Source organism: Dermacentor silvarum, chromosome 4 (genome assembly GCF_013339745.2).
Source record: "Dermacentor silvarum isolate Dsil-2018 chromosome 4, BIME_Dsil_1.4, whole genome shotgun sequence".
Classification (NCBI taxonomy): domain Eukaryota; kingdom Metazoa; phylum Arthropoda; class Arachnida; order Ixodida; family Ixodidae; genus Dermacentor; species Dermacentor silvarum.
In genome coordinates, this window is record NC_051157.2 from 15155588 (window position 1) to 15182295 (window position 26708).

Sequence of the window (26708 nt, forward strand, 5' to 3'; positions counted from 1 at the left end):
GGATATGTGATAAATTAGGTATGACAATTCTTGAAGCTCTACCAGTGTTTTTGTTGTTGACAGGCCGCGTGAAGGCCGAGGAGGTTTTGGCGGCGGATGGCGATGTATCGGAAGCGACTGGTTTTTGGCCATCGCCGATAAATTTTTATCTTGCAGCCTATCCATGCCTTCGGTCTGTGTACACATTTGATCCTTTGCTGGTAGAGTGTTTGAGGGCACTAATGTCGCTGCGCGTAAGCGCGTAGTCAAGTGGTTGTTTTATGCCGGGGTCACCAAGCCGCGAAACGTAGTGGTTAGAACAAATACGAGAAACCAGAAGAGTTCCACAAACATGTGGAAATCGACGAGTCCGCGACGATCGCGCGATTGCGCCACAAACGCATTTGCAGAGAGCTACACAGACGCGTGTATCAGGAGGTACTGCATTATGGCGGCAGTGATGGTCTTTCGATGCCGCATTCGAAGCGCTGGCATTACCAACGCCACCTTGGCGTTCACCGTACTCGCCTCCGCTTATGAAAATGTTTCTTTGATCGCGGAGGCTGCAATTGCACGCGCTGATGACATGCGATTCTTCGCTTTGTCTTGCGCGTTGTACACAGTGTGTGTTATCGCTTGTGCTGTGTAGTAGTGCTTCCATATGAGGGCGACTAATGTGCCACCAGGCGTCAGCGTGGGTGCGCCTAAAGCAATAGCGTAGTGAAGACAAGTGGATTTTTTTTTTTTTCAAATATCGCGCACTGTACTTACAGCCCGAAAAATAAATCAAAAGCCACAGTAGCTATCAGCAGGAAAGAAATTATTTGGATATTTATCAATAAGCTGTACAACTTCTACACTAAATATTTTACGTTTGAATTATTGCGTTACAGGTTTGTTAATTAATTATGGTCAATTAATTAGCTAAGTTCATAGTAAACATACTTTGAGTTGCACAAGAGGACAGCGAACAAGACTAAGTTGGTTGCATTCTCCTGACTCACGCGTGGATTTTTTTTTTAATTTGGCCCGACTTAGCTGAAAAACCCTGTACAGTGAAGTTGAAAGAAGGCTTTAGCTCGGGGCGAACTCCGATTTTCCTATTCAAATACACGTAAAACGCAGAAATGTTTTTATGAAACAACCGCTGAACCGATTTGAATGACATTTATTGAATTTGAGAGAAAGGGGTAAATTTTAGTGATCTAGGAGGCACAATTTTGATTTGGGACCTGCAATGTTTTTGAAAAATTGCCTAAAATGTGTAAGCTCAAAAAAAGGGATCAACGAAGTTTACGAATCCGTAACTCTGCATCAAAAACAGATATCGCGGTTCTGTAAACTACATCCGTTAGAGCACCTAAAGCGGAAAATTTTGATTTATTAACTTACAGTCTACATAAAATGGTAACACTGTTTACAAGGCTTTTGCAAAATTCCTACTCAGAAATAAGTGGTATATTTCAGAGCGGTGCATAATACATCAATTTTGTCCGCTCTATATGTCTTAATAGATGCAGTTTACAGCACTGTAATGTCATCATTTATTACTGAATTACAGTATTGAAAACTTGGTACTAGAGTTTTTTTTTCTATTTTGCAAATTTCAAGAACATTGTAAATAATGACGGTATGAATACAAAAAATTGCTTCCTACCGTCACCAGATCTTAACTTTTCCTTTTAAATGCAACCAACCTCATCCAAATCGCCATGGTAACTGTCGACAGAAACAATTTCTCTGTTCCTACGTATTAGGTAGGAGCTTTCGAACTAAAGCTACCTCTTAAGAAAACCGCGACATTCGAAGCACGCTCATCATTACAGTACTTTACCATAGCGTCAGCGTTCAATTGACTATTACCGGTATACTGCCGCCAACTGCGCATGCGTAGTCGGCGGCAGGTGGTTTTGATAACGTTAACGATAGAAACGTAACGTTACGATAAATTACTTGAAGACATAGACTCGCGAAATCAAAATAAAATATAATATTGACGCGAAGTAAGCTGCCCACTAAGGCACCGATCGTCAGAAGTCAGCTGCCCACTAGGCACAAGATCGCCAGAGAGAAGACGACGAAGGGCGCAGGTGTGCGCGCGTTCTCTTGAATGTCGGCCATCATTAAAGAAGGCTATTCTCTTTCGGCGAGCTCGAATTAATCATCATCGTGACATTTCTTCGTGCCAATATTGACATCTGTACTTGTTAATCTTTCACCGGTGACCGCTTTTCAGCGGCTAAACAATGCGACAACTACAACGTGACAATACCGATTCCTGACGTAAGAATATACGCTCGAAAAATAAAAATAAAACATAATGTCAATTCCAGGATCAACATTATAGTTTAATTTTATTAGGTGAGCCTGTGTTTTACTTCAGTTCCTTCCTCGCCACACAGGTATCCGTCGAACAATGTAAATTGATAAACTACAGCACCTGCACGCGCTAACATTCCACTCGCCACTCTAAGTGCGCCGTTCCGTAAACCTATTCTCAAATAAACTCTTTTTAGCTTGGGTATCAAGCTACTAATGCCCTTTTGTTCCCGCGAGTAAATGCGTTGCCGCCGTCGCATGTGCGGGCAGCAAAGCGGCCATGAGCGGCGTATACTCAATCGCCCTGCAGTCTTGGCCGTTGAAGGCGCAGTGTTGCAGCATGTTGTCCACTTGGTGTCCCAGGTGAAGGTCCGCGTATCGGGTGTTGCGGAACACTGTCCGGGTCCATTCGGCCAGCTCTCGCTGCAGTTCCAGATCCTCCTTGCTCAACTGTAAAGTATAGCATGCAAACTAACTAATAAAAACAAGATTGTAATTCTATCGCGAACTTGACACAGGGCCCACACTTTCACTTGCACATCCCTCCAAGAATGCAGTATTAATGCTCTGCTCTTAAGAGATGACACATGTATCCTCTAGGGAGATTTGCCATGCAGGAAAAAATTTAGAGGCTAGAATCAAAAGTCAATATTTGCAACAAAAAACAAAAACAAGAAACAATTGAAGCGCAACCTTAATAAGAGAAAAAAGAAAGTAATAATTAAAAGACAATGTGACAAAAAAGAAACGCGGAAGCAGACAAAAACATCTCTTAGCAACGAAAAATGCTTCGATGAATTTGTCCAGTGTGGCGCAAACTACTCCAAGGTTTCGGCCAAATTTTAGGCGCCAGAAGAAGTGAAATTTGGGTTCGATTGTGGTTTCAGATTCATTGTGGCGTCTTAGGCTCCAAGCAGAGTACAGATGAAAGAGGGCGGTCAATGGCAATGTTGTCCGCCCTATTATTTTGTGTTTTGCTTTACGCCAAAGGCACCACGATGATTCGGGAATCAGCGCTCCATTCTCAGATTTAACTCTGCCTCTGTGTCTACTTCCTGCGGTGATTTGCGAGATTACAAGAAATATACATATAATGATAATAACAACTTAACGCCTTTAAGAAAAAGAGACACCGTGCCGTTATTCTTGAGCAAATCAATTTCGTTGATAAAATTAGCGTCTTGGAAGCTAAAGGAAACAAACGAAATTTTCGCAGAGTAGACCTGTGCAATTGAGTAAACCCTGTCGAAAATCAGTTGCTGGATGCGCAGACGTGACGTTGGCGCGAAGTTTTCTGGCTGCACCTTACCATCTCATCTTCCCATGTTTTCTTGTCATATTGTCTCGTTTTGCTGTTTTTGTGTTATTCTGCTTTTCTGTAAGTGGACCAAGCACCACAATCAAACGAAGGCCACCTAGTCGAAACGTGGTAGGCCAAGCTCGCCCTCGGGGACCTGGAAGACCAACGACAACTCGTCGCCAGGGCCAGGAGGCCAGTCGAAGCCAGAGAGTTCCTGGACTAAGGAACCTTCCCACCTCAGGGTGATACCAGGCCTCGCTCGGGACACTGTTTCTACAATAAACGTTTCTTTCTCTCTCTCTGTAAGTGGACTTTGCCCGGAGGAAGAGAAGCCAGTTGAGAAAACGCTATTGCTAATGTGTCTTGCAAACTACCTATTTTTTACAGTGATATAATGTGCAAACACCGGTGCCATTAGTCCATGGCACAGCGAAGTAATCGCACGCATCTCCAAAGCGTCACCGCTGAAATTACCAGAACGAGGCCGGCAACCGACATAAGCCCGACATTCCACAAGGTGGTTTTCTTAAGCTGCACATCTGTCTAACAGACAAAGCACGCTTTACAGGGGAGTAGTACACTGGCCGTGCGATCCATTCGTAAACCGAACGCTGTCAATTGAAGTTACACTTCGTTCATTTATTATCGCGATAGCAATTCTGTGGACACTCCAAGCGCATTTCTGCCGTCGCCGTGATGTTCCGTATGACGTCTAAACGCGATAACATCGTCGCCGCGCGCCGTACGCTGTAGGTGCGAGTGAAAGCTTGCGAGGGTCAGCCGACGGTCGCAGCACAATTTCGCGCGCGCGAGGAAGGCAGGCGTGGCGGAAGCGCGCCGTCCTCTGTGGCGCGCAAGACACGGGGTGGGTCGTTCTATTCAGGCGGCTGTTGCTTACGGCGCTGCAGTGGCGCACCGACCGGGGGGGGGAGTGATTCGGGTTGTAACCCCCCCCTGAGGCCCACTTAGCCCCCCCCCCCGCCCCCCCTTTTGTTTAACCCCTTTTCTTTCCTTACGCATCTGAGTACTGCAACTACGATGCAAGGCGCGCAATCGTCTGCACACTCGTAAAAAGCGCATTTTTTGACAATGTCCCGTGAAGAAATCGAAATTAGTGCTGTTTAGATGGTATTGGCAAACTGTCAACCCACCCCCCCCCCCCCCCCCCCCTGGCAGAGATCCTGGGTGCGCTACTGCGGCGCAGCCGCGCAGGCGCCGTATCTTGAAAGCGATCTGCGACGTGGACAAAGTTCGCGCCCGCTGGGCCTTATCTTCAAAGCATTCTGCGATGTGGCCAAAGTAGGCCACGCCGAGTGCCGGTAGCTTCGTATGCGCTGTGCTTTCGACGTTTAGTTCGCGTTGAAGCGAGACACAGCACGAAGGTCAATTCGCTCGCTGCTGCTGCCGCGCTTCCTTACTCCAGCGTTTTGACAGCGAGTTTCCTCGGTCATCGAGCGAGATGTCTTCATGTTTACCTGTGCGCGCGTGACACCATGCTTGTTAATTTAGTTAGTAGGCAAATGTCTGCAAGTTTATACGGCCGATAAACCTAATATCCTTACTTCGTAGAGCTGTCTACTAATTTGCTATCGCAATCGACGCTTCGCCTTTCGGGCGAAACTGCGACTTTTTGTGTGCTTCACTTGTGCACAGATGCTTCAAATCCACCCCACGGCATACCCTTCACGCTGCCCGTGGTGTTCCGAGAAAGCCACTCTATTCCACATTACATGGGCGTGATCGTGCAATTACTGCCTTACCCCCCATCCAACACCCGAAGCGCGGAGCGGTGGGAGTCGCTGTTGGCCAGCGAGGCCTTGGACGATCAGCTTAGCCTGATTGACAGGGCACGCAGGGCGGCGACGGCAAGCGGAGCCCTGGACTGAGGCCCCCCCCACCGCGAGACCAAGAGCCTCCGATCTTCTAAGACTCACCGCGAATCTTACCATCGCTCAATAAAAGTTTCTATCCATCTATCCATCGACGTAATCGACTCACTTACAAAATATATTTTGCTCAGGGCTCACGTTGACTCAAAGTCATCAAATTCTACTCTAGCGGACTCGTTCAGACTCAGACTCACGGGTCGGTCTGAGCCTGAGTGAGTCGACTAGTGAGTGAGTTTGCCGACCTAGTAGACAGGTGAAGATGTGATGCAGCAACCACGTGGGGCATCTCTCCGACCTATTTTGAGCGTGGAGTCGTCCGGCCTCAACGCGTCGTACGCTTTACGTCGCGCAAAGACACCGCTGCTTTGCTTTGTTATCTGAATATGTGCCCTACGGTATCTGCTTTTAGAAGTTAACATCACAAAACACATTCTGGTTGCGAAATCGCACATTTCGAAACGTATGAGCTGACACCAGGCAACGCCACGCTGAAAATTCGCCGAAAATGCGTTCCACGTGGTCACCAGTCGCTTATACAAGGGACGCCGAGCCTCACCGCAATGTTCGGGTAAGTAGTGGAGTTGCAGAGGAGGCGTCTCCAGCGCAGCAGTGCTGGGTCGAGCGCGTGCAGCGGCCGCCGGTGGTGGTCGCAAAGCGCCGACCGGCGCACCCGGTTCACGTTGCACACGGTGACAGCGGGGAAGCTGGGTCGCGCCGGCTCGTGCACCGACACTGTTACGATATCGTCGAAGCGCAGGTAGTCGGTCACGACGGCGCTTAGGTCCTGCGTCAGGAGCGCCCCGAGCGACAGCCACACCAGCAGCCACGTCACTCGCCGCAGGCGAGGCAAAGGCGCGGGGCTCGCAACCAGCCGAAGACCAGGCACCGAGCTACGCCGCAGCGCCGACCTGGACAAACGCCGCACTCGTCCACGCTCCTAGTCCTAACAAGAGCGCGAGCCTCGCTGGTATTCTAACGCGGAGTTCATGCGTAAGTCGCGGTTTTATTTTACACAAAATAAAGAGCGTTTTCATTTTTTCGCGAAGCAGAATATGATTATGAAAATGTAAAGGGAGACGCGGAAACACAGAGGCCTCGTAAGCAGAAACGCGCACATATATATAGTATATGAAGAACTAAACGGCGCAGAGTGCTGAAAGCTGTGGTAAGTGTACGGGCTATAGTCGCACTAGCAGCTTCGCTGGCTATTGGGTTGTGATTCTGCAAAGTCGCACATGCCTGTCGGTAAAATTGAGCGATCGTGATCATTCTACACCAACTGTACCAACCTTGGCGATCGACCATCTGCAATTTCTTTCTAAAAGTGGGCGTTAGCTTACAACACGAAAAGTCATTCCATGAAATATTTTTAGCGAGAAAGAATTTCAACAAGCTCAAGCGCCATCCGAACTTTCTCGTAAGCACCAAAGTACCCACCATAAAAGGCGTTGCCAAAAACTGCCGTTCCTCTAGTAAAAAATCAACACTTACCTTTCTCAGGAGACTGAGGATAGGCCTCCCACTTAAAATTGCATACATCGATTATTAGCAAATATTCCGTTTTTAAGCCTTTACAAATGGAACAACTTGCTTATATTTGAAATTTCTACAAAAATTGCTTCATACAGAAACACAAATTTTATACAAGCTCCCTGCGGTCCCCCTTTATTTTAATAAAAGTTTTCTCTCAATATATAAACAAGGTAAGTGCCCAGGAGCCGTACCTTACGCCATAAATGTCTTTAGGCAGATATATTGCGCAGCAGTGCGCACATACGATGATTAATATGCAAGAGACCCATGTCTGCCTATGTATAGCCGCCACTTGAACACAAAGTCGGTCCTAGCGAAATGCGCAAATTAACGCTCCTGGTGGTGCATTGTATTGTTTCCAAACTGAGAAAGCTTTATAAACTTACTTTTTGTTCTGAGCAAGAGAAACATTTTTTGAAGTTGTAAAAAAAGATTAAGCCCGCAACCAGACGAGGACTGTGAAAGAAGACGGGAGAAACACGAACGCTTAAAGCTCTTTTTTTTTTTTTTTTTTTCACGTCTCACCAACACGCCTAAACAGCAACATTATTGAATTTGCTTCGTCTTCGCCACAGTCTTTTGGCAGCAAATGTAAAACGTATGGACGCGAGCGTTCATGTCCCGATAGAGGGGTGTATATAGGAAGCCCGCACTGCTTCTAAGTTAATTTCTTCAGCCTTCATCCATCCGTCCGTTCGTCCGTCTGTCTTCGTCTTACAATGTTGCGGTATGAATGAGCCCATCAGCGATCAGACTCGCACTTTGCATGAAGGCACCCTTGGGTGCCAAGCAGGATGCTCAGAGTTTCTTGCTCGCCTGAGTTTGCTCGGTGGCAGTTAGTGAACAAAGATAGCGCGGACCGTGCGGAAGCAGCAGACAATAAAATGTCGAGGTAAAGCAACGCATGTCAACACACCCTGCGCAGGTCGCTTCCGCGTTTCGAACACAGAAGACTGGACAATGTTACGCGCCAGCGCCGCTTATTGTTATCAGCGCTATCCCGCGACTGTCCAGCTATTACACACTCGGCGCAAGACACTTGCCACGCCTTTCTGGGGCTCCTTCCGTCGGCCATTATCTCTCTATCCACCGCCGAATGCGGACATCGCAGACGTGGCGAATTCTCATGCCAACCCTTTCCTTTCTTTCGAAAGCGTTAAAAGATTTTAAAAATATATGTAACTTACTTGCACAGGTAAATGCACTGCGTGGAACGATAAACAAATGAAGGAAGGCACCGACGATTCAACCACGTGACTCCTTCTTTTTCGGCTGCCCATGAGCTAACGCCCATGAGGTAACGCCCATGTGATATAACCCAAGAGTGAATCTAGATAAGCCAATGAAACTGCCGAGTGTTGCATTTTATGTCTTGATATCATTAGCTCATTCATCTGAGGGTGTCGCCATAACTCGAGGAGACCCCGAACTATGTCAAACTCGGACCTTCCTGCATAGCACCCATGAGTCCCTATTTTCGATGAATCACTTTCGGGGATCACTTTTGTGCCACGCTATGTCCAGTTCGATGTCTTGTTGCCACTGTGGTTATTATGTGAATGGATTAGTCAGTATAACCACGCGCTTATATCATCCTCGAAAGTGATCGATGGGTAATGCAGCCTCTGCTCATCGAACCTCCTGTCAGGCTCAATATTTGCCGCTCCACAATACGCCGCTTAGCGCGGAAATCACCCAATCATAGCTAATAACCCTGCCGCGTGCTGAGTCGTAGTAATAGCTCATACTGTGGCATGGCCGCATGCGTTTGCCTCCTTTGCTTCAAGCACTATGCATGGCACGACGAAGTGTTTGAAAGAAGAGCTCAGTAGTAGGCGATACTTTCGACACTCGGACATGCACGGTCGTCGTGTATATACAGGATAATTCAGCAACACCGTGCCGCGCATTGCGTTTGACGGGGCCGACTACATAGTTCTTAAATATGCGATAGAGGAGGATGGCTTGGGACAAGCGGAGGAAAATTGTATGGCTTGCTCGAAATTTTAAGTTTTCTAGCAAATTTCGCGCGAAATGCAGCCGCAACAGAACTTAATTTTAAAAATTGCGCAGGCAATTATAGCTTTGCTTAATGGAGAGTGCCAGAATATTCCTTACCGTAGTAATAGTAACGCTGATGGCATCTCAATTCGTGCAAGGCTCTGGAAAGGGTGAACCAGCTGAACTCCCGTCGAAAGATCTAACTCAAGAAGTATGAAGCTAAGCATTCGAGCACCGTACCACAAAACGCAGCAGTGCATGGCAACGAATTCATCTCGCACGGCACCGTCCCATTTCCTGGAAACTTGAACGCTTGTCATTAATAATTGCGCATGAACGAATCCGACTAATGCCTTCCCAAAGAAAGCGGTAGCACGTCTGCATCACGCGAGAAAGCGTTCCCCGGCTTCCATTATTCACGTGACCTGCTCAAAAAGCTCGCACCCGATCCGATGTTGGGCAGTGCCGTATTGAGCAGTTAAACGGCCCGTGATCGAACGACAACAGTTCAGCAGTTTATGCGGCTAGCTCACCAATCTATACTCCCTTCCACAACAATGTGTCGTTTTGCGGCAGCCAATCAGGAGCGTGATCATGTAAATACACAAGTCCTCGCTCCACGTGTACATCCTACTAAGCGTCTAACATCTGTTCAGCCTCAGCGCGCCCTCCCACACCAGTGAGAGATTATTATGAAAGAGTTTCATGCGAGCCGAGTCGCACGAATCGAGTTCACGCGACGTTCGATTAGCCGAACGTTGCAACGCAGGTGTAAAAGAAAACTTGGAGGACGCTTAAGCTTCGCCGTTAAGAGTGGAACGCGATAGCATTGGAAGATCCCTGACTGCTTCTCGTGCTTCCCGACAACTGCAGCTTATCTATAACCGTAATGCTTACGAGGAAACGCGGGCAGCGAACGCTATAGATGCACGAAGGCGAGCTTTCTGGTAGAAACACGGCCTCTTGCCTGGGCCGATCCCGGAGGTGTGCACAGCCGCCAAAAAAATTGCATCATTTGCAGGTTTCTGTTATTGTTTCGCACTTTTAATAATTACGTCTAAGAATATTTAACCTAAAAGGCATGCGCTATCGGTGTTTTTTTTTTCCATTACATTTGTTAGTGGGCTATCATTCTCAAAATTCCGAGGAATAACATTGTCAAGAATGTAAGACAAATTAAGGTATGAGCAACTATAGTGATACTATTATCCTTACTTCGTATAGCTCTCTGCTAATTTGCTGTCGCAATCGATGCTTCGCCTTTCGGGCAAAACGGTGACTGGAACTTTTTCCTCTCTTTTGGTCACGGAAAACGGGTACGCGTTACAATCGAGGGCGCGTTAGAATCGAGTAAATACGATAAGCGTTTCTTTTTCAAATTTTCGTGCCGAACATGCATATAACGAAATCCTCTTGATAACGAAGTTTTTCGGGAATTTGTCAATTTCGTTATATCCAGGTTTAACTGTAGAATGGTTTGGCAATATAAGCCTGGTAGAATGGTTTGGCAATATATTATCTGCTTATTAACGCTTTCACGTTAATAAGCAGATAAGCAGACTCCCAATAGGGAGGGTGTCTTCTCGTGACGAAGAAGCGTGACGACCATGGGATGACGACGCTGGCCGGAGTGGCAAAGATGGTGTGACGACCATGTGATGACGACGGCGGGGTGACGACCATGGTATGACGGCGATGGTGTGGCGCCTACTGCATGATGACAACGTGATGGCGACCCTGGAAGGATACCCATGGTATGGCGGTGATGTAACTAAGGGGATGACGACGACGGCGTGTCGACGAGCATGAGGACAAAGGGATGACGAAGGTGCAATCACAACGACGGCGTGACGACTAATATATGACAATGGGTCGACGACAGTGCAATCGCTGCGACAAAATGACGATGATGGAGCGACCACGACGACATGATAGCGACTATGCGATGACGACGCAATGGGCCTCTTCGATTTTCCTCTTCTGGCTACGATTTTTTTTTTTTTTTCTTGGTTGCTCCGCCCACCGCGCGACGCACTTCCGCCGCGCGTTCGTTTTACGGTTCTGGCTACCCGCGGGCTGCCAGAACCAGCCAGGACGATTTTGGTCTGGCTGCTCTCTGGAAATTCTCTGGCAAAACAGGCGATGAGCGCTCGCCGCCATCTTTGTGGGGACTTGACGGATTGCAACGTGGGCGCTTGAGGACTTTTTCCTCGCTCAGCCAACTGGCTACGGTTGCCTTCGGGTTGCATTACTTATAGCGTTAGTTTTCTAAGGTTCTACCAAATCGTTTCGCCTTGCGAGGCGGTGCCATACGAGCGGCGGCGCATCATTTGAAGCTGTCTTTTGTGTGTGTGTGTCCTGTGAAGGCTTCTTCACAGCCGTGAACAGCGCGCCGCGCTCTCGATCATGCATGTATGCCATCTGCATCGTGTTCCGCGTAAGCTGTAGTCCGCGAAGTTGTAGACGCTCATTCCCACACATTGCGGTGCCTTTTCAGTTCATCTTTCTCTGGTGGCATCCCTTTTCATTGCATCTCTCGCGTATATGCGGCGACATCTCCTTTTTCTGCAGTTAGCGAAGGCGTTGCAGTTAGCCCGTGTTCGTTCCGTCTCTCCGTCGTCTGCTTGGGTGGCCCGGTGGCAGCTCGAAACCAATGTGTTCAAATTATAGGCCATTGATGTTAATAAAAAGAATGCACTGATTGAATAATGACCGCACGTACGCTAGCTTATTGCTCTCATGATCGACCGATACTACTTCTCGTGTGCAACTTCTCGCTGGTCACAGGCGGCGTGCATTTTCATGTGCCAACCGCAGCCCCATCTCCTTCAACACAGGGGCCAAAGGGAAGCAGCAGCAGCAGCAGCTAAAACAAACTTTCTGAAATCGAATTCTAGCTTGTCGGCACGAAGTTTTATGGGTATAAGACGTACCCGATATCAGTGGTTTTTCGTGTCTTATGAAATGATGACAAAACGGCAACTCATGAATGTCGCCCGTGGGCGACATTCATGTGAGCAGGCATCCTCGAGCGATCGCTTTCACGATCACGCGCGATTTCGCGTCTTAAACATCGGACGCGTCGGAGGCCGTTTGCTGTGCTGTATACAGTGCACTGCGCGTCCTATGCCGAATAGCGCGAAATCTCGTAAAAGTGATCGTATTCCCGAATGCAACTATATATTTTCAAACTAGCAACGCATAAATGGGCCGACTACGACGAGCGCGCGTTGGCCACGCCGGCCGCGGCCAGCGTTGGCCACGCCGGCCGCCGGCCGCGGCCACGCCGGCCGCCGGCCGCGGCCACGCCGGCCGCGGCCATCTCGCGGCCAGCTGGCCCGGCGTTCGATTTTGCAAGCTTCGGGTGTCATCGGTTGCCTCTTACCGTTACCTGGAAAAGCCAGGAGTGCGGCGTAGCGCGTTCACGCCGGAGAAAAAAGCTAACAAAGCGGAAAGGCGTCGACAACAGCAACGTAAATACAGACAACATGAACGCAGACAGCGAAAGTGGGACCGTGCAAAAGCGGAGAATGCATCGAAGGACCATGAGTCCGAGGAAGAACGTCACCGTTTGCAGTCGCTCACACCGGAGAAACTTCAGGCAGCTTCAGGCTTCAGGCGTCTTGCCGCTCCTCCACTCGGCGGTAACATGCAACATAACAGCCTGCGCCCTCCTCTGCGCCCACTACAAAACCTTCTAGGACACTGTAGCCGGACCAAGAAGAGGGACGCAGGGCCGTACCAAGCTGAGACCACGCCGTCTTCTTTCTTTGGGTTTTATGTTGTCTTCTGTCAGAGTACCCCAGTGTACAGTCTAATCTTGATCAGTTTAAACAGTAAATAGACCAACATAATATGTCCCCCTGTCATTCAGAGTTCGTCTGTCTGCCCCTCAATGACGCGTAGCGACGGCGCGTAATTTGGTGCTACAATGTCACAGGAAAGGATATCGGCAGCCTTAAATCGTATGTTTCAAGGTCGCTGTGAGGTACAGAAAAAGTGAGCGAGCTCGCCTCGCGCTCGTGCCACTACTCGTTCTTCATCTCCAGAGCTGGCTCCGACGCCGCTCATCAGGCCAGCGTTCCCATATTGCCCCTCGCGCTCAACGCCCGAGGGAAAGGGCAACAGCGGCACTGGGGAGGAGGAGACAATTGTCAGTGGTGGCTTGGGAGGGCGTTGACGGAAAGGGTAATGTCGGCGCTGGCGAGGAGGAGAGAAATGTCAGCAGCACCGCAGGGGCGTTGAGGGCAAGCGCGGTGGCGACACTGGGGAGGAGGATGGAAATGTCAGCGGTGGCGCCCGTAGAAAGTTCCAGAAACGGCGGCAGCACGGGCGCCTTGTATACATCGCCGCGTGGGCTCAGAACTTCATTCCACGTCGCTATGGGTCCAAATAGGCTTTCGCCTTCATATTCTTAGAAAATTATAGCATCCCCGTAATCTTTTTTCGCCTGTGTCCAAGCGTTCGTTTCAAGACGCTAAAGCCAGCAAAGGTAAATATGCGTACAAAAAAAAAAAAAAACGTACAACTACGCTCTTTGTTTTACGGGTTTTATTTGGTTTAACGTAAGTCACCACGAATGTATATAAAAACCAGAAGTGAGTACTGAGTACGAACTTTATTGAGGTCCTGAGGAGAAAGAATTAAAGCGGGGCCGGAGGTCCCGCCAATCAATCCGGTGGCTACACCCAGGTCGGGGCCGGTAGACAGAGTCCTTCGGCGACGGCCCGGGCCCTCTGGACAGCCTTGAGCTGAGCGATGAGCTCTGTACTTCTGAGCGCTGAGTCCCAGGAGGACTGGTCAGGAAAGTCCGTGCCCGCGTTGGCAGGGCACAGACAGAGCATGTGTTCGAAGTTGTTGTATTCGTGGCCGCAGTGTGGGCATGCAGTAGGAAGGTCAGGGTTGATCCTGCTTAGTGTTGTTGGTGTGATGTATGTCCTAGTCTGCAACTGTCTGTAAGTGACGGCCTGTGCTTTTTTGAGCTTTTGGTGAGGAGGAGGAAAAATTCTTCGTGCAAACCTATGATTTGAAGTGATTTCGTGGTATGATACGAGCGGGTCTTTGTTGTCTAGATCCCTGCAGGCTGGGTTGAAGCGAGGGGGCGGACCGCAGACGCGGAATGTGAGTTCTCGCGCCAGTTGGTGTGTCCGCTCGTTCGGATTACACTCAGGAGATCCGGAAATGTTGCCCATGTGGGCCGGGAACCATGTGGCGTGTGGGGACGTGAGATTGTCTCCTCCCGGTTCTTGGAAGATTTTGTTGACAACCGTAGCTGCTTTCCTAGAGACGAGGGCCGCCGAGAAGGTTCTGATGGCTGTTCTTGAGTCCGAGTAAATGACGGAGGCTTCTTTGCAGCTTCGAAGGGCCACCGCGACGGCCATTTCTTCTGCTTCGTGAGTGAAGTTGGTAACCACCGTGGCTGCGTTGACGAGTGAGCCATGGGCGTCCACCGCAGAGACCGCGTATGCGCCTCGATTCCAATATCTGGCCGCGTCAACGAAGAGGACTTGCGTTTCGTTACACTTGATGTTATCAAGGATTGCCTTCGCTCTCGCTTTTCTCCGTCCTTCGTTGTGGGTCGGGTGTATGTTTCTTGGTATTGGATCAACGGTTATTGACCTCTTGGCATTTGTGCATGGTTGCGACCTCTCTGGTGGCATGAAGAGGGGCTGTATGTCTGCTTCTAGTAATATCTCGATGCCCGCCTTTGTGAGTGAGAGCCGACTAATTTGGGCGTTTCGCTGTGCTTCAAAGAGTTCTGTTGCCGTGTTGTGTAGCCCCAATTGGAGGAGTCGTTCCGTGCTAGTGTTTCTAGGGAGGCTTAGGACCTTTTTCAATCCTGTTCTGATTAGTCTGTCGATTTTGTTCAGCTCCGTCTTCTTCCAGTTGAGGAAGGGGGCGGCGTAGGTTACGTGGCTGATGAGGAAGGCATGAAATGCTTTCATGAGGTTGTCCTCTTTCAGTCCGTCCCTTTTGCTGGCGACCCGGGATATGACCCTGGTGAAGTTGTGGGTGCTCTTTGTGATGCGCTTTAGTGCCTCCGCGTTGTCATTGCTGTAAGCCTCAATGACCATGCCCAGGGCCTTAATTGTGTTACACCTGGGGATGTTTCCTCCGTCCCTGGTGTGTAGGTGAACGGGGAGGCAGCTAAGGGGCTGTCTCTGCCTGGGGCCTTGTTTGCACAGGAGGAGCTCTGATTTGCTGGGGGAGAGCTTCAGTCCCGTGTTTGTAAGGAAAGCTTCCGTGGTGTCCAGCGCTTGCTGTAGGTTCTACTCCAGAGTGCCTAGCGGGCCGCTCGTGGACCAAATGGTGATGTCGTCCGCGTAAATCGCGTGCCCTACCCCCGGGACTTTCGAGTTTGTTTGCGAGATCGTGCATTGCGATGTTGAAATGAAGCGGCGAAAGCACTGACCCTTGCGGGGTGCCGATGTTACCTAGCATGTGCTTTCTGCTTCTGATTTGTCCGACGTTTATGGTGGCCGTTCGGTTATCCAAAAACGATCTTACAAAATTACAAAAAACGATCTTACAAACCAGAAAGACAAGTTGCCGTTCTCCATTTTGAATTTCACTTCTCTTCTGTCGTAGTAATGGGGAGGTCTTAGTGCAGTGTGCTAAACAGCTTCACTCGTCATCCACCTTCACAGAGTTGAATGGCTCATCATTTCTTTGCTTCACATGAGTTCTGGCCAGTGTTACGCCAAAAAGTTCATACCATGTTGTCACGCAATCTGTATGTGACATAAATTGCATCGTGAGTTTCTACAAAAATAACACAACTACCCAGCCCGAACCTCACATGTATGACGAGCCTTTGTCAATTAAATATAAACGAAGCGAGGTCCACTCATCACTTCTCGCTGTTGCCCTGCGTAGATTGTCAGGTAACTCAGGGATTGTCAGGGAGCAAACAGTGCACAAATGCAGCAGTAATATTTATTGCGATAGCAATTATATGGACAATTCAACCGGATTGCTGCCGTCGTCGTGAGGTTCTGTATAAAGTCCAAGGGCGATAAAATCATCGCCGCACGCCGTTGCGCGAGTGAAAGCGCGCTATCACGCAGAGCGAACGCAAGGGGGAAAGCAAACGCGACCGTCGTGCGAAAGGCCGTGGGGGTATGGGAGGGAGGGAGGCGGGCGACGCTGTGCTACGGCACCAAATGCTTATCTTGCAACCGGGCGCAAGGGGAACTGGCCACTCACTCTCCCACGTGAAAGTAAGAAAGCGGGAAGGCCGCGCAGGAGGGAAATGGGGGGGGGGGGGGCAGCTTCTACTCTGCCAACAACTGCGCTTGTTGGCTCTGACCTTTGTATGCGCCGTGCATTCGCCGCTCAGTTTCTGTTGAAGCGAATAGAGCGCACGTACCTTCGCCCGCTGCTGCGGCGTATGCGCATGCTGCCAGCGTTTTGACAGTCGTCTGCGGTCATTCAGTGTGATCTATTCATGTTTGTGCGCGCTCACACCACGCTTGTTCATTCAGTTAGTAATAGTCGGGCCACATTTTCCAACGCACGCTACACATGTAATGCAGCCCGGATCGGCAGTGCAGCGCTACAGCCCTTCGCACGCGCTGCCCACGGGAAGCGCTTCTCATCAACACCACCGTTTCACACGCGCCTTCTCGTGGTCATCGAGGCTCTCTTCATGTCGGTCTACTTACGCCGCAGCACACCTGCTTACTTAATCAGCTTATGTTTACTACAATTCATATTGCTACAAAAGCCGCTCACCTTACTTCGTATGACATTGCTGTGTTGCTATCGCATTCATTGCTTCACCCTTAGGGCGAAACTGACATTTTTTCTTTACTAAAATGTGTATTGTCAATATGGTGAAGGGCTTCTGTCTCGCTAAGATGTACATGTGGAAGACCACTTCACATTTAATGCTTAAAGGAAAATTGTTTCTGGCTAAAAAAATGTATTTGCAACAAGGACCTTCCTGTAAACTTTACACTTCTAAATACAAGCACTAGTAATTGATGATTACCAAGGTTCAACATCCTAAGATTCTCCTGAGGTGTGTTATGCTGCACAGCACAACATTGGGCTCCAATTAATTTCAACCACATGCACTTCACACCTACATCCGACACAGTTAATAACCTGGATCTCTGCAACCTTATTAAGCACAGCAGTGCGACTCTGCAATTTACCGTGAAGTTCATAGCACATAATTCACTGCCCACTCATAGAGCACAGCATGAAAGCATTTCCTAGCACTTTTTTACGCTCTTTTTCACCCAGTGGCAAGTGCATTAAAAAATAACAGAGCCAGCAGTCCCTAAGTGTAACCTTGGCTTTTTAGTTGATGCCCCTTTAGTACTGCACCCAACCTCCTCTCTGGTGTAACGAGTTGCAAATCAAGAATTTCAGAGATCAGGGCAGTCTAAAACTTCACATTAGTATGCAAAGTTTAAAAACCTTGTGCACTGCAGGATCTTAAGCTTTTGAGCAAATGCATAACTTTTGTCCAAGTCGGCATCTCTACCACAGCAATGTAACTGTTTTAAATGGACAGAAACAAAAGATTAAGCAGCTAATTTTATCGCCACCTTTTCAACATAGTTGTGGTTGGCCACCTTGCGGACATCAGGCTCAAGATGATCCTGCGTTGATTTTGCTAGGTCACTTTGGTTCCCTCTATTTTACATATTTTGAAGTTGTAAGCTGTCCTGCCCAGGTGACACACACTAGTACACCGACATGCAAAAACCAAACAGACACAAACCTTGCGCTCTATTTCACGCTTACATGTCAGCATCCCTGTGTGTCATCTAAGCAGCACAATCTATGCCATCAAGTCATGTCATACCAACAAAGCCCTATCATTAGAGTCGATCCTGGATATAAAAAAACCCAGGACATATGGAATTATTGCTTATATCGAACTGTTGTAACTTCCCCTTAGAAATTCCGTGCAAAAGTAATCGAACTCCAGTTCACCGCCACACTCGATATATCAAACACTGTGCCATGCTGTGCTCCTCCAAGTATGCAACAGATTTACTTTAGTTAGCTCCACTGCTACATAGTATATAATGCGGTGAAGCTTGCCGATAGCAGAAATAACTGCAGTGCAGCAAAGCATACTAACTGCGGCCGTTACCAGAAAGAGGATCCCGATGCTGCTTCAAGAACGCAAAAGGCCTCCCAGTCGGATACACACGTTCCAAGAGAAAGCATGGAAGCCACTTTCGAATCTTAACAGCATCTGGTTGGTCAACTCCTTACCAGTGTTTGACGTTTGGCCGTTATAATGGCGTACTGTAATGGGCACGCGGTCGGGCACGTTCACGTGCAATTCACTGTGCAAGTGTGCTGATGCCGGCACAGTGAATATCCATGCAGGCTGGTTTGCTTCCCTACAGCATACATTTCTACTACATTCTGAAAACGTGCAACCAGCACGAGCAAACCTTGTGCATTCGACGCGGGCTTGTAGGAAACAAATCAGTCAATTCCTGGTTGTCCGAGACTTGCAGTTTTCAGATAAGCTTCAGATAGGTATTTTATAATTTGAACTATCGATATATCGAACAATTTTGTGATCCCCTTCGAGTTCGATATATCCAGGATTAACTATATATATATTTCAAAACATGCAAAATAACCAGTATTTCAGTTGCAACTTGACGCTAATGTCTTTCTTGTGCCACCCACTTGCGAGCAGCTTTCTTTCCGTTTTGAAGAACCACAAACACATTCAGGATGAGACAAATGGTATGATTCACACCAGCAGCCCTATTACGCATGTATTAAAAAAAAAGTGTAAACAGAGGCTGTCCAGGGTCATGTGTAAACTGGCAGAGGGGGGCGCACTTTCCCTTGAGTCTTCACAACAGTCAACAAGGCAACAACTTGGCTCCCTTGTCTTCTCCACTATACTTTTGGCGACACAAACAAACCCATGACACTTGGTACACACGCACACATGCCAGCTGCCCTATTCATCAAGAGAGTGCACAGCTCAGGCATGCCCACTATGAACAAGGCCGGTGACATGAGCGCGGTGCGCCAGCAGTCCTGGATGCCACTTGGGCTTTTCAGCTGATGTCCATCACATTTGCAGAGTCCGTGACATTTGCACTGGTGTCTTTCTGTATGCTTTCATATAGAGCCTGCAGATCTGGTGTAGACTTGATGTGGGAAAGGAACTCATTCAGCAGTGGGTTTTTGTCTGGAATGCAAACAGAAGTGGCACCAATAAGAGTGAGCTCGCAATGTGATAGCACAAACACCACCAGCACTATACAGTGATCCTGAAAAGTGCAAATGCGACACATATTCTAGAGTGACAGAAATATTGACCAGACATCACAATTGTATTGCTGAGATACCATATTTAACCACATAAGGTCCGCACGTTTTTATAAATTTTTTTGCAGGGAGCAGGACTTGCATGAGGCAGGCTTATGGCGACTTACTGAAGCCTCAAACTGCACTCGGACTGCTTATGAACATTTTTACTACGTCCTCGTCACGTCCACTGCCCTATAGTTTGAAGAGCCTGCTGCATCAACGTTCTCCGAAAGCTGGTTGTCCTCCATGCCATCCATTACTGCTTGAGATTCCTGTGACCTTGACACTCTTGAGCCTCGAATGAAACAGTATGCCACGCATTCAAAATCGACACACACACTTCTTGCAGCAATGTCCTCTTAATGTGGCGGAAAGTATGATGCAGCTATACAGTGCATCAGCACAGCTGATACAGAGCATACTGGATCGATGACGTGTGATAATGATCCAGTGGGATATGCTGATGACGATGCCTTCGTCGGCATGACAGTAACTAGTACCATCTAGTAGCAGCATGAAGAGGTTACCCAGCACATGCGTATGGACCTAACACTTAGCGAAATGTTTTTCCAAATTGTTGCACCCCAAAGGGGGTGAGGGCTTTATACAAGAATGGGCGTTGCACAAGTAAATACAGTAATATGAGTATAGTGATACCAGGAGTGTGCATGGCGTATATGTGCATTAATATATGTACTGAGACAGAAAAATACAGTAGAACCTTGTTGTTATGTCCCCAGGCATACGATTTCCCGGCACCAACATTCACAATCGAGAACGGAAAAATTACCCTATACAGTTATGCTTCTTTTTTTTTTACCAGTTAATATGTTCCCAGAAAGCACAATATTTTGGCACCAACGTTCAGTATATCGCCAAATTGCGAGTGTATAATACGCCTTCCGGCTGCTAGATCCCATGTGAACAAGATAAGATGCGAGGCACACGTAATTGAGAGCAGTAGCCACCCGCAACGGCATCACACGTCACCATTCAAAGCAATTGCCACCAACCCACTGCGATTAGCATCTTTCTCGATGTATTTCCCAGCATATGAGGCATAATGCTATTGGACGCATACTGCACGCTTTTAATAGGCAATAGCCCAGACACACCGCCGTCCCCTGCTGCAGGCAGCGCAAAGTGAGTGTTATGTTTCACTCTGGCGGCATCATGGCACCGTATTCGCGACTCCAGCAATTCATGCAACACCTGGCGGCAAGTGCACAAAACCTCACATGAAGGTCAGAGCAGACGCTCTGTTCGTAGCCGTAGTAACGGTAGTACTGCGATCGGGTGAGCTTGTAGAATAATGGAGCTGCCACCTAAGAAACTCTAGATGGATAAGCAATTCTGCTGCGTTTCGCAGTTTTCATCAGCCAAATAGAAAGGCAAGTTTTTTTCTTTTAGAAGTTTCCCCTTGCACAAAACGATCGGAGCTGAGAAGCCACATAACTTGCAAATCTCTGCATCGCAAAGCTGTTACGACGGCAATGTTTGTGCTCTCGACATTTTGCTCAGAACAGTTTTCTTTTTTTCCAGGCAAAGATCGGTTCAATCTTAGTGTGAAGAGAACATGCACATGTTGATTTTATGACATGTTTTTTGCAGTAAAGTGCTCCAGCGAACTTCAGGCAGTTTGCGTTGAGATGCGCCATTGTGATAACGTTCAGCACGAATGTTGCAACATGCAGTTTCATGCGAGAACCAGCGTGATAATGCAGTTCGTGATAAAAATGTCTCCACGGCACTCAATCTTTCTATGAACGAGCTTGCTGTATCAGATACATGCAGCACACAGGTACATCAGCGAAAATTGTAACATCGGAGTTTTAGGTGCTCTTGAGTAACGTCAGTAAATCGTTCTGTGTTATTAAGCAGAACACATACGCAGCAGCATGTAAAATAACTACTGGGTGGCATAGCAGTATGGCTTCTTTGTGGCCTCGACACACTACTGGATTAATCAGTGCAAGTTAGTAGGCGCTCATTTGAAAGTGTGTAATTATATCGAAGCAACTGTTATCTCATAACAGTGTCTGAAGGAAATGGGCAATTCAGAGGCGAACACTGCTTCGGCCATTTAAAATTCAGGATACTTCTAACTATATAGCAACATGCAAAATTACTGAAGATTCACACATCAGTTTACACAGCAGCCATAGGCAGTGATACTAAGAGAGTGGGGAGCAATCAGTTACAATCAGGCCATGCACAAGCCAAACCTGCACATGCTGTGCAAATGTGTGTTTTTATTCTAAGCAGATCCTCCGGTTTCATTTTTCTTGTTCCTGTTCTCTACAAGAAAAACAAGGGCCAAACCACAGCTAGGCGAAGTAGAAGTCATCTTGCGTATATTTTGAGTGTAATATGATAACAGAAGCTTTAGTAGGCAAAAGTAGCGGGAAAGCTTCACCGCAGCCCCGTCGCACATGCCGATCAAGCTCGCCTTTAGATTCGCTCGCTCCTTAGAATGAAGAGAGCGTGAAGAGTTAGCACCTTCGCCAGACAAAAAAGTGCTTGCTTGCTGTGCACTTATGCATATGTGCAGTGGCAACAGCTCATTGAACTGATCACCGCGCTGCTGCGGGCCACAATGAACATGCTGAACTACAAGTCGCAAATTTTCAGCAATCCTGGCATCGCCAGCGTGAAATATCTGACTTTGCTGGCCACGGCCTCACAGCTAGAAACGCTGGACTATATCCATGCCTTAAAGGGATACGGACGCAAAAGTTGGCGGGTGTTTTTTGTATTGGAACAAAAGTTGAACTGTGGAAATAGACTAATACAGCAGGGTGCTTTGAAAGAAAGAACGAGAAACATCTTGTTTTGATTTTCTGTTGCACCTTGCCTCCAAGCGGCCGCCGGCAGACGCTGAAATTTGACGTCATAACGCCCAACCGCGAACGCTCGCGCGGCCAAGGTCGGACACAGCCGTCGCAGTGTTTCCAGGGGTGTCGGTCCCTCGCAGCCTTTCGGCGATTTTCGAACGTGGTCCGTCTGAAACATTATCACTGTCGGCGCTCCACGCAGGTGGTGCGTCTTACATGCGCCTTCCCATGGCTGTCGCTTGGTATTGACGCGTTCGTCGCGGCAGAAGGAAATGCCCAGACACTGCTGTTATAACAGCATCGTCGGCCGTGACACGCCATCGCACACGTTTCCCAAAGACGAGAAGGTGCGTAGACTTTGGATACCTGCCTGTCAGCCATCACGCCCAGCCTGGTGACCTCTAAAAATGACTTCATTTGTGCGCACCACTTCGTCGATGATGCTTATGTGACCAGCCCGGCTGTGCTGAAAAGCCTCGGCATGCCGCTAAAAGGCAACGCCTAAAGCCCGACGTTGTGCCATCGGTCTTCTCACGAAAACGCAAGAGAGAAATGATCAGCGGCGCGTTAGAAAAGAGGAGGCGAAAAGATGTAGGTACTGTTTTCGTTCACTTGCAGCCTTCTTGAGCAGCGTGAAGGCGAGGCTAGGACGAGATGCCCGAGGCTTTGCCAAATGTTGGCAAAGCATAGTAAAACAATACAAGGCTAGCACACGCAAGCACGACTCACGGGATGAGTGCTACATGGCAGCGGGGCAGACCACTGATCTCCACTAGGGGGTGTAGTGGAGGTCAGTGGGGCAGACACACACACAGCTCTGCTTCTCCACAGGCTAAAAGCGGGAAAAACTGGGGAGAATGCCCGACAGGTGCTGCCATCTGTCGGTCGGCTGGCGAAGTGGACGTGAGAGTCTCGGTTGCTCCCGCCGACGGCATAAACTACTATTCAGTCATCCATGCAGTGCTGAAGTACCCCGCAGCTGCCTCGTCTGCGTGCGCTCTTGAAAAAGCAAGTTTACAGAGGAAATGACAAATAATTCTTGCACAAGTGTCTGGTGCAGAGCAAAATCGTCGCGCTACTGTCCGCGAAAACCTGACCGGCAAAGCCGCCTGTTCTTCTTTGTCGCTTGACACGGAAGGCTCGTAACCGTAAGCGGTAATATTTCTTGCCAAGTTGGAATGGTCCTCGTCTTGAGACGTGTACTCATGGCTGGTAGAGGCACCAGAACTCGAATCCATGCTCGCGATGGCGGCGGCGGCGGGCTTCGAATGACCGCGGCCGGCCGACTGACTACCGACAAGGGTGTCATGACATCATACCTTCCAACTCCCGCGAATCGGGCGGCGAGGTGTGCGCCCACAAAAACACCAAAAATAAAGCCATCGGCTCAAAAATGAGCGAAGTGATTACTTCTTTTCGGTGTAATCACACACTGAGGATTCATTTCCAGCATTTTCGTAAAATTTTCAGATTTTGTGTCCGTATCCCTTTAACAGTGAACTGAAACAGCAGAAACATGCCTGCACTTTTCCAAAAATCCAGCAGTACACGAGTACTTCGCCTCCAGGACCACTGGCCCCCACAATAGTAAATCAGTGTTTTTCATCGTAATCTCGTGCGGGTCCGCTGTCACACCAGACGCTTGTAAACACAGCGCGACCACTTCAGCTTCATTTTAAAATTAAATTATGGGATTTTACGTGCCAAAACCACGATCTGATTATGAGGCACGCTGTAGTGAGGGACTCCGGAAAATTTGGACCACCAGGAGTTCTTTAACGTGCACCTAAATCTAAGTAAACAGGTGCTTTCACCGCAGCTGCTGTGGCCGGGATTTGATCCCACGACCTCGTGCTTGGCAGACCATGTTAACACCATAGCCACTAAGCAACCACAGCGGGTTTTCAGCTTCATTACCTACTGTACCTCTCGTATGCAGACTAAAATTATGTTCTCGGTGTCAAACACCTGCTTTCCTTCCACAAAACAATCCAAACTGATATCACATTGCAAGGAAATCATCAAACACAGTGGTAGCGGGGATGCAGACTTCAGTACACCCGCCACGACTTCACAGTACCCCCTGAAGTTAATTTTAGTTGTGAATTCCAGCATTGCCCACCAGCTCAATTTTGTTTTGGTTTCCTATCACTGTCTTAAAATGACAACGCATGTCTCAGTTTTCTCGGGCCCCACAAGCTCGACGCACGTCACCGTCTCGTGCCGCAATGATTCTTGCCGGGCATGCACATCAAAACTTCTTGACAAAATGCTCCACCCAAAGAAACTGCTGACTCGAGTCGAATTCAAGGAGTGCGAACATACCATATTTATTCAAATATAAGGCGAGATCTTTTTCCCCAGAGTCTTTGGCCTCGAAGTCACCCCCTGCCATATACGTGAATTTTGCCATTAGGTATAGCTTCGCGGCAGCGCGAATTTTACCGTGTAATGTGGCTTCACGGCATCGCAACTTTCGCCTTATAATGTGGCTTTACGGCAGCACACGCCGCGATGCCGTGAAGCCACACTGTAAGGCAATAATTTTTTTTTTCTTGAGTCCTCCAACTGGCACCCTCGCCTTATAAGCGAGGACAATGCGCTTCTCAAGCAACTTCGGCCCCACCAGAGTGGTGCGCATCCCCATCTCATGCTTCAACGTTTCACAGAACAGTTCACCTTTTGTACTTGTCAACTACTGTCGAGTCTGCCGAATGTTTTGGCAACTTCAAATTGTACGTTTTCCCGATTGTAAAGTTTTTTTTCTTGTTTCTTCCCAAAATGTACAAACGAGGTTCTACTGTATTCGAGCCCAATTATGTATACAGAAACTGCAGCAGTTGGTGGTGGTCTGATGTGATGTGCGTCAACCACTAAACAGTTCAGTACAGGCCTGAAGCCAAACTTTGGTTGTCTCATCCCGACTTCAACATAAGGAACAGCTGTTAGGGCTAACTGCATTATTACCAGTACAGCACGGAACACTTTAGCGTAAGTCGCCGGAGTCGTGAATATCCACACTTGAAGTGGTACCGCACTACTATAACCAAAAAAACTTTTTTCAGAGGTGGCACGTGTGCAATACCAGGCAGCCCGCGCATATTTGGGAATCGAAGCATGCAACAGAGATATTTGTGTCTGTTTAAACTTACGACTGTTGAAAGGTTAGTGTCTGACCTGCGGTCTTCGCATGAAACAAAGTAAAAAAATAAAGAAGACAACAGAGAAAAAAACCTGCTTGATTATTTGAAATTCCCAAACACTGTCACCAACTCCACAGAACTAATGTAGAACAGCGACCGAGATTTCTGACGCCGTATAGCCTCTCTGATACTGATCGGCGTGCACATAACATCCAAAACATGGCGACCAAGTTGCTACCATTCGAGTGCTGCCAGCGACCCCACTTTCATTTTAAAGGTGGTTCCTTCGCCTTCTAAATGCCATACAGCCACTGTGACATGTTTCGTTGACTCGGCACAAAAGTGCACCTTTGGTCGCCGACCTCGAGCGAGGCTCGGTGGTTAGGCCTAGGCAGCAGGAGTGTAGGACGGTAGGCCGTCGCCGAAAGCTCACCCTTGATTATGTTCGTATTCGTAGGCGATTAAATAGAGATTAGGCGTGCAATGTGCACTGGCTGAATTGACAGCAATGGAGTTAGTTGACAGCAGTGGTGACAGCGGAGTTTGGTTTCTTGGGCAATCAGCCATGGCAACTACTAACGCCAACCCAGTTTGTATGTGCGTGTACTGATAAAAACGGCGGAAGCCGTGGACACAAAGCCTACAAGATCTGAACTAAATATGCAGAACCCCGTTTTAACTTATAGCAGTCAAGGTCGCACATGTGATATCCGCACTTGACGACAATGTGCATCGTGACAAGCACACACAAACTAAATTCGTGCTTAGGGCAAAGTGTGCACCGCTTGGCTGATCAAAGGCTTCTCCATCACCTAGGCAACCACCGTGCGCTCGCATTGCACTGCTGCTGCTTTATTTCAAAATTTTTTTGATGCGACAGCATCAAATGATCCATTGAGCAAAAAAGCCAGCGCCTGTAGCAGCAGAACGGCACCTAAATTCCCACTGGCTGCGATGCCACATTATGTGCACGCCTCAACAGAGCAGAGCATGAGGGGAGAGGTCATTGCCGCAATGCCACATCACCCTCGCTCTCGGAAGCCTGCGTTATCGGTGCATTCCTTGTCCACGCAAGCTCTCGCCTGCGTTCCAACGTCTCGGTAATCGCTATAAAGAAAGTAATGTATAAAAAAACTGAGTAAATTCTAAAGGAAAAACACTGGCGGTAGCGAGTTTCGAACCTATGACCCACGCACAGAAGCCGAGTGTCTTACCCACTGGGCTAAACCAGAGCCTCCTACATAGCAGACGTGTGCACTCTGCTTTATGACATCATGCCACCTGGCCCGAAATTTCCATTGCCAAGCCCGGCATGACGAAAGCAGTGACGTCAAAATCACCGCGGCTTACTCGGGAGCGTCCCCATAGATTCTATGGCAGTCGGGCAAGGTAGCATGACGTCACT

The 26708-nt window shown here is 48.3% G+C and overlaps 2 protein-coding genes across 2 annotated transcripts in view; both read right to left on the reverse strand.

Moving 5' to 3' along the window:
* Nucleotides 1-2493: 2493 nt before the first annotated feature.
* LOC125944628 (acid-sensing ion channel 4-A-like) lies at nucleotides 2494-12343 on the reverse strand. The gene is made up of 3 exons (XM_049665143.1): nucleotides 12240-12343; nucleotides 6044-6395; nucleotides 2494-2748 (listed from the first exon to the last, which is right to left on the reverse strand). Exons 1-3 carry the CDS (start codon nucleotides 12341-12343, stop codon nucleotides 2512-2514), a joined length of 693 nt encoding a protein of 230 aa, XP_049521100.1. The 3' UTR covers nucleotides 2494-2511.
* Nucleotides 12344-18729: 6386 nt separating this feature from the next.
* LOC119449498 (cullin-associated NEDD8-dissociated protein 1-like) overlaps nucleotides 18730-26708 on the reverse strand; it is a 78851-nt gene continuing 70872 nt past the window's right edge. Inside the window, 1 exon segment of the mRNA XM_037712681.2 lies at nucleotides 18730-19204. Within this exon segment, the coding sequence (XP_037568609.1) occupies nucleotides 19071-19204 (134 nt within the window). The 3' untranslated portion in view covers nucleotides 18730-19070.